This window comes from Aegilops tauschii, chromosome 7, assembly GCF_002575655.3.
Source record: "Aegilops tauschii subsp. strangulata cultivar AL8/78 chromosome 7, Aet v6.0, whole genome shotgun sequence".
NCBI classification, from domain to species: domain Eukaryota; kingdom Viridiplantae; phylum Streptophyta; class Magnoliopsida; order Poales; family Poaceae; genus Aegilops; species Aegilops tauschii.
The window spans coordinates 387,494,839-387,502,766 of record NC_053041.3 but is presented as its reverse complement, the minus strand read 5'-3'; the positions used below and the strand labels follow the sequence as shown (position 1 = coordinate 387,502,766).

Here is a 7,928-nt window from a genome sequence, read left to right as displayed (position 1 = left end):
ATGCATAATTATTGCATATAGCAAATGAACATAGCCAGGAATAGCCGTCCAACAATATTATTTTCGATGACATGCATTAATATATTCTTATTAAATCTAAGGTCAAAGTTTGGTACTACAAAATACGAAGGAGGCCAATAAATATAAACCACGACAGCGGTAGTACCTATACGAACACAGACGCCCAGTATGAAATAAAATATGGGTCAAACCCTAGTTGAAAAGGGCAACAATGTCTAAGCTTACAAAAGGTACAAAAGGATGAGGATTAATTGTTCATCAGGTTTACACATAACCCGGATTGAACAGGGCAATAACATCTAACTCAACCAAAGTTTTTGGCAGTCACAATCAAATGGATCGGTCTGATCCATAAAATCAAGATCCTGGTACAAAAGATCTACTGGTGCATGATGACGACAAGTTGTTGTACATACAAGCTGAGCACGATCAGAAGCCCTTAGGTCCACCTAAAACTTCTTTTTATGCTGTTCCACATACAATTCTGTGAGAAATATCTTGTTGAAAAACTTAATCCTCACGGACAATAGTGCCCTCGCATTCAACATGAAGAATGTGACAAAGCTAGTGTTTGCACTGTCGGATGCATATCCTTCCAACGTTACTGTCTTCAAACGAATGTCATGAGATATGAGAAAATCCTGGTGCTTCTTGAACCATTGATTGGTTATACCTTTTTCTCCATGTGTTACCTAAATAGAGATGAAGAATGAAAACAGTCAATGTCTAAAAAAGATTATGTTGAAAGAGCGATAGCTGAACGATTAATTATAGTACATTATATATGGGCTTTCAATGTACGCAACAGACACGGTTCGGTCAAACTACCCATGTGCCATGCCCGTGCCCCTGCAGTCACTCACATTAGCACATTAGATTGGGCTCCACGAGGCTTGCCTGCCACTCTCGAAAATATCTACTGCCTCGTAATCTCGAAAATATCTACCGCCTGGATGGTTTTAATGTTTGTTAGCACACGATTAGTATGTGCGGATCGTGTGCGATGTCTGTTACTCCCGCTCTGCTTCAATCCCTTGATTCAAATTTTCAGTAGCCCCGGCATTTTACTCCCGCCTCTACATCCCTCGCAATCTCAAAAATATCTGCTTGCCCTTGATTCAAATTTTCAGTAGCCCCGCCTTGTTACTCCCGCCTCTGCAACTCTCGCAATCTCAAAAATATCTGCTCGCCCTTGATCCAAATTTTCAGTAGCCCGGCATTTACTCCCGCCTAGTAAAATTTTCAGTTGCCGTGGTATTTCCTCAAACACCACCTTGCCCCCCCTCCACACACCACACACTCCCCAAAACCTCCGCTCACACAGACACACACCACCCCTCCCTCGCTCGAAACCATTGGTAGGTCGCCGCCATCACCGCCGCCGCCTCCATCCCCAACCTCTGCCTATGTGCCAGGGAGCTCGAGTAGCCAATGGCCCAAAAGAGGTTTATCGCGGCCTCTTCCCCCGACGCTGGCGAGGTGGCCGCCAAGGTGTCCTCGTCGTCCTCCGCGGGCTCTTTATCGATCCGCCATCACCGGTCGCCCGATCCGCCCGCCGACGCGCCCCTACGCCGGTTCGAGGACTTCCCCGTCCTCCCTAGGGCCCGGCTGCCGACGAGGTCCTACCTCGACATTCGTTAGCGGCTGCAAGGGACGCGGGTCGCCGAGATTACAGATCGGGAGACCCACACCCGCCGGTGGCTCGGTAGCTTCCACACGGCCGAGCTCACGGCCATGGAGTACGACCGCTGGCAAGTCCGCTACCACTGCACGGTGGCTAGGCTCAATTACCCCTTCAGCACATGTCCGGTCGACCTTGTTCCGCCGGAGCCAGGGGTGGTGAGCTTAGCTATGGCGCGGGAGGACCGCGAGGCATGGGGGCGCCTCGAGGCCAACGCCGCCCACGAGGCCTACATGCAAGAGCTCCGCCGCCAGCACCAGGAGCTCGTGGAGGTGGAGTGGGTGATCTTTGCTGGCGCGGAGGGCGGCGAGGTTATGGTGCTCTCCTCCGATGATGAGGTCGAAGGTGGCGAGGACAGCGGCGCAGAGGGCGTCGAGGTGGGTGGTGAGGACGCGGAGATCGACGTTGACGAGTGGAGGAGTGTCTTCCCCAATGACCCCGACGACGGCACCGGACCGGACCCGGCTCGCGGCACACCGTACCAGACGAGGAAGGATTGGCTCGACCTCCAAGTCGACCGAAAGTAGTTTAGTTTAGTTTAAATTATGTTTTATGTTCGGTTATGCAAAACTATCTATGTTTATGTTTGAATGCATGCTACTTTCGGTTGAACCAGCTTTGAACTTGATCAAATTGAAGTTTACAATGTTAAGTTTAGGGGATCGACTAGAAATGGCCAAAAAATGATGGAGTGTGTATATATATAGGACAACACTATTCTAATCCCAGGATTAGAATAGTTATTTGGATCACAGCAGTCCATATATAGGGACCGACAGGGCCCTCCCAAACTTCCGAACTGCCGCCGGCTCGACAGGATCCACTGGATCCCGAGGCCCCCCCGACAGGGTCCACCTGATTCCGATCCCAATCCTGAGCCGCCCCAGCCCCCCTCGATCCCCCGACCTCCCCCCTCCTCGCCACCGATCTTCGCCGGATCCGCCGCCTCCGTTCCTTCCCCAGCTCCTGGCCGGCCGAATCCGCCGCCTCCCCTCCTTCCCCAGCTCCTGGCCGGCCGGATCCGTCGCCTCCCCTCCGTCTCCAGCTCCTGGCCGACCACCGGCGCGGGCGAGCGAGCGACGGCGGACGCCGGCGCGAGGGAGCCCGCGTCGCCTGGACGCGGCGAAGCCGCCATGGACTTCAGGAAGCCGCATCCTCGTCCCATCGTCACCGCCCGAAGCCTTGGCAGACCAGATGACGGCCCCGACGCAAGCTACGGCGAGCGGCGCGACCAACGGAGCAACTCCTCCGCGGAGGCGGCATCGGCTGCGCCCTCAAATTCAGCGGCAAAAGTACATGAACTTCCTCCCAATTTTGCCTTCTTCTTCAATCTTGCCTTCTCTGACCTTCTTGCTTCGTGCAGATGAACTTCGCGCCCCCTGCAAGACATGGATTGCCATGGAATTCCTCTCCTGCCTCCACGATGAATTGTTCTCAACGTGGCCTATCAGCTGCTGGAAAAAGGTTGGCCGAAGTTCTAGCCAGGGTATGGTTGAACTTCTTCCTTCCTTTGGTTTGTTATTTGCTTACAGCTATGTGAAGTTCAGGTGGTGTGTGAGCATCAGTCCAGGCTACAAAAGCTTTTTTAAAATCTGCCTGCTTACAGCCATGTGAAGTTCAGGTGGTGTGTGACCCTCAGTCCAGGCTACAAACACTATAAAATCTGCCTGCATTCACATTCACATGTGGAAAAGCCATGTGAAGTTCAACTAGTAAGTGTGCTAGAGTTCAGGTTGGTATGTATCTGGTTCTATGCAAAAAATAAATAAAAGGAAAATAAAACATGCATGTGATATGACATGAAGGTTAGGTTGGTATGCACTAGCAGTCCAACCATTCAAACTCATGAAGGTTCAGGTTTTTTTAACTGTAGACAGTATTTCCCCTTTGCAAAACAAGAAGTTGAGGTTGTGGAGAGTGCTCAGTTCAGGTACATATAAGTAATCAAATATTGTAGAATTAAACAGGACGTGAAGTTCATTCTGTGAAGGGTGCTCAGTTCAGGTACAAAAGTATTGGCAGATGCTCAGCTCAGTGCATAGTGTGATGGCTCTCACCACTTTTATATGAGAAGTTCAGGCTGTGAATAATGCTAAGTTCAGTTACAAAGGTATAGGCAGATATAACTTGTGAGCTAATAGACATTTTTTTCTTTTATGTCAGCAAGACGAGAGACGCATGAAGAAGCTTAGAAGTTCCCAGCAGCAAGTACACAATCCAAAGCCTGTACGTGTTGCACCACCCCCTCAATGGGTCACACCTCAAACGCACCAACAACATTACCAACTTGCTCCAGACCAAAAATGGATGACACCCGAAACACACGGATACTTCCAAGATGCTGGGTCACAACCCTATCCGCACAAGTTTGCGCCTCCACCTAATTGGGTGACGCCGAAAATCCCCCGCGGATTCTTTGTATCCACCAGTAGACTCCCAAGCACGCCGATGGAGGAGGGGGTTAGCTCAAGTCTTGCGTGTAACTCTGGAGGTTATCCTGGTGTGCCTCATCAATGCCAAAGCGGAGCAACTAAATCGGATCCCAGGACAAATCCAACAGCAACACACACACGTAGGAGGGTGCTCTGCACACTACCACCGTTGGATCATGCTGCTGCTGCTACAAGTCAGACTTGTACGGGGCATAAGGTAGATGGATTGCTTCACAAAACAAAAGAGCAAACCAAGACCAGGATCGCAATACCTCCACAACCACCTCAAGCAAAAAGGGCGCAAACAAGAGAGAGGCCATCTTCAGCCCTCCTTCCTCCTCGTGATCCACTGCTGCATCCTACTATGATTACTCTGCCATGCCCCATCCCAGAGGGACAACAGCCGACACCGGCGGAGTTGCGATCATACACGCACGTAAGTGAAACAAAAAATATTTATATACGCATCTTGTCTTATCTGCAAATTTTCTGCTCCCTCCAGGATAACAAGTTCATAAAATGCATTTTAACATGCTGTTTGGATTATTTTTTTCTTTTTCTGCAGACGCCGGATCTACCGGATTATCTAATACCAAGACTAAAGATGCGATTCAAAGATGTAGAGAAAGCAAGGGAATTTTATAACAGATACGCCAGACACGCTGGTTTTGGAATCAGGAAGACGAGGGGAAATGACAACCACAAGTATTTTGTTTGCGCCTTCCAAGGGATACACACATCTTCTGTTTCAGAGGCCAACAAGAAGCGAAACAAAACATCGCAGAGGATGGGCTGCAATGCAAGAATGAGGGTGAAGGTGCAGGAGGATGACACATGCGTGGTAGTGGACATTGAGTACAATCATAATCACCAGCTCATGCAAACTGATGACATGCTGGTATTTTTGCACTCACACAAGAATTATGACCCCACTATTTTGGAGTACGTAAAGCTCCTGCAGTACCATGATGTCAAGCACACAACAATCATGTCCATGCTATCTGAAAATGAAGATGGAAGCTACTTCCTAAGCATGACCGGGCGACACCTACTAAACCAGTAAGTATTCAAACACCCACATACTGCAATGTAAAATAGCATCCTAGCTCACAACCCTTTGCTAGCAAAAAATAAACAAATGCATGTTTGCATGTGATTTGCAGGAAAGCCATGAATGCAAGGAAAGATGATTTGGATGATGTATTGAAACTTGTTTCATTCTTCAAAGACATGAAGGCAATAAATGATGAGTTTTTCTATGACATCCAAGTGGACAAGGACAAGTCAATTAAAAACATTTTCTGGTCCAATGCAAGCTGCCGAGGAGCCTATCAAGACTTTGGCGATTGCATAACATTTGACACAACTTACAAGACCAACAGATTTCATATGCCTCTAGGAGTGTTTGTTGGAACAATACATCACTTGCAGTCAACGATATTTGCTGTTGCCCTGATAAGAGACGATGCAAAGTCATTCAAGTGGTTGTTTGATACATTTGTACGGTGCATGAACAACAAGCACCCAACTTGCATTCTAACAGGTGAGTTAAAAAAAACCTCTTCAAGTTTCATCATCTTTTCAGTCTATGGGTCTGTGTTGGTTGGGTACATTGGTTTTGTCTGAAAATAATGTAAAGAATGCAGTTCAACCACTGTTAGAACAGAAGTCCAACTAGCAGTACAAGAAAGCAAAATTATCTGTCACATGTTTAGAAAAAAGTTAGTTATGAATGTGAAGTTCAAATACATGAATCATAGAAGTTCAAGGACAAAGCTGTAAGATAAATATATGTAGCATGTTCAGAAAAATATAGTTATTTATGTGAAGTTCAAGCACTGCTACCACAGAAGTTCAACAACAATGCTTTAAGAAAAATTTTGAGTGTGACACTGCTAGTTTGTCCTACTACTAACTGTGAAGTTCAAGCACTGGTACCACAGAAGTTCAGCAACACTGCTGTAAAGAAAAAATACATGTGACATTCTTAGATACCATACTGCTAGATGTGAAGTTCAAGTACTTTTACAACATAAGTTTACCATCGGTACAAAAAAGAATCAAGTTTCATTTTTTTAATTCATGCAGACCAATGCCCATCGATGGTGAAGCTATACCACAATCATTTCCAAACACCGTCCACAAGCTATGCCGTTGGCACATCATGAAGAAGTACAGGGAATACCTCGCGTTGCTGTACAAAAAGTATAAAACATTCAAAGAGGAGTTCACAGCTATATTAAACTGGCCGCTGATGCCAACGGAGTTTGAAGATGCCTGGGCTCAACTCGTGCACAACTACAACCTGGAGAACGACCAGATGATGAAGCTCTGGAGTGATAGGAAGATGTGGATTTCAGCATATTACAAGAACATTTTCTGTGCTAGAATGAATTCCACACAACGAAGCGAGAGCATGAACCACGTGCTAAAGAAAGGGTTTGTCAAGGGGACCCAGAACCTACACAAGTTTGCTAGGCGGGTCAATGCTTGCATACAAACTTGGATGCAGAAGGAGAACGAGCAAACAATGACCAACATGGTATGATGACAAGTACAAAACACCCCCATCATGTTCTATTTACCTTCAACATGTGCACTTTGAATTAAAAAAATGAAACCCATGACTCTGCTTCAACTAATATCTCACTTTTTGACATGTGCAGACCAATCATGTGACAAAAACAACTTACGGCTACGAGGAAGACATGTCTATCAAGTACACGAGAGCCGTGTACACCGAGATGAGGAATAGGATGAGAAATGCCACGCTATTTCGTGCAAAGCGTACAGTAGAGCCCACTAAGTACCTTGTGTACTACCACAACAAGCCTGGCCATGATGATGAAGAAATATTTTCCTGGTCAAAGCATGAATTCCAGGTTGTAGCTGACCCAGAGAATGAAATATACGAGTGTGAATGCAAGCTATGGACACACACAGGTGAGCGAAAAAACAAACTCATTAAATAGCTAGACTAGTAGTATCATATCAAAATTTATGAAACTCATTGCTGGCTCACAAACTATGTATTCTGCATTCATCACAAAATGCAGGCCTGTTCTGCCTTCACATCATGAACATACTGGACTACCTCAAGCCTGACAAATTTCCAAACAAGTATATCCTCAAACAGTACACAAAGACTGCAAAATCACAACCAACCTTTGATACAAGGGACTACAACACAACCGCATCGGATGGCAGCTCAAGGCTATCGAAGCAAGACATCTTGCTGCAGCTGAATTTGATGGTTAACAAGAAAGCGATGAGATGTGACCAGCAATATGACAGAGCCTACTATGTTCTCAAGAGGCTCGTGGAAGAGCTTGATGCAATACATTCAGCAAATCAAGTGGATGCTGACGAAAGGATGGCTGAAGAGGACGCTGAAATTGAAGATGACCTTCATTATTATGCAGCTGAAATGCTCAACGCCGCCGCTGAAGCCGACCAATGCAAGCAGGGTGATGGCCAATCAATGGAGCAGCGATAGCAAGAGACGATGAAACTGCCGCTGTATTCTGAAACAAAGGGTAGGAAGAAAATTACTGCAGCAAAGAAAAGTGACAAGAGAGCTCAAATAAAGGCACCACCTGCGGTAAGAGTCATCGTGCTCGATGAGAACGGAGTGCCACTTGGACACAGGAAATGTAGTGTGTGCAACCAGGTTGCGGGACACAACAAGCTGACCTGTCCAACACTCTTGGAAAGAAACAATGCTGAGGAGGTCAAGCAACCCAACTCTCAAAAACAGCAGCCCAAAGTTATGGAACAAAAGAAGGGACCACACC

The 7,928-nt window shown here is 46.7% G+C and overlaps 1 protein-coding gene across 1 annotated transcript; it reads left to right on the top strand.

Annotated features, from left to right (window-relative positions):
* The first annotated feature begins 1,872 nt into the window (after positions 1-1,872).
* On the top strand, positions 1,873-7,630 carry LOC120968928 (protein FAR1-RELATED SEQUENCE 5-like). The gene is made up of 7 exons (XM_073504171.1): positions 1,873-2,079; positions 3,866-3,928; positions 4,700-5,193; positions 5,298-5,417; positions 6,223-6,676; positions 6,801-7,077; positions 7,191-7,630. The coding sequence occupies exons 1-7, from the start codon at positions 1,873-1,875 to the stop codon at positions 7,628-7,630; spliced, it is 2,055 nt and encodes a 684-aa protein (XP_073360272.1).
* Positions 7,631-7,928: the final 298 nt, after the last annotated feature.

What these genes read in the sequence shown, in the direction of transcription:
- LOC120968928 (XM_073504171.1), top strand. Translation starts at nt 1,873, where the DNA reads ATGGCGCGGGAGGACCGCGAGGCATGGGGGCGCCTCGAGGCCAACGCC. An exon ending in GGGCGACACCTACTAAACCA is followed by an intron (nt 5,194 to 5,297) that starts GTAAGTATTCAA and finishes TGTGATTTGCAG; the next exon opens with GAAAGCCATGAATGCAAGGA. An exon ending in CAAGCTATGGACACACACAG is followed by an intron (nt 7,078 to 7,190) that starts GTGAGCGAAAAA and finishes CACAAAATGCAG; the next exon opens with GCCTGTTCTGCCTTCACATC.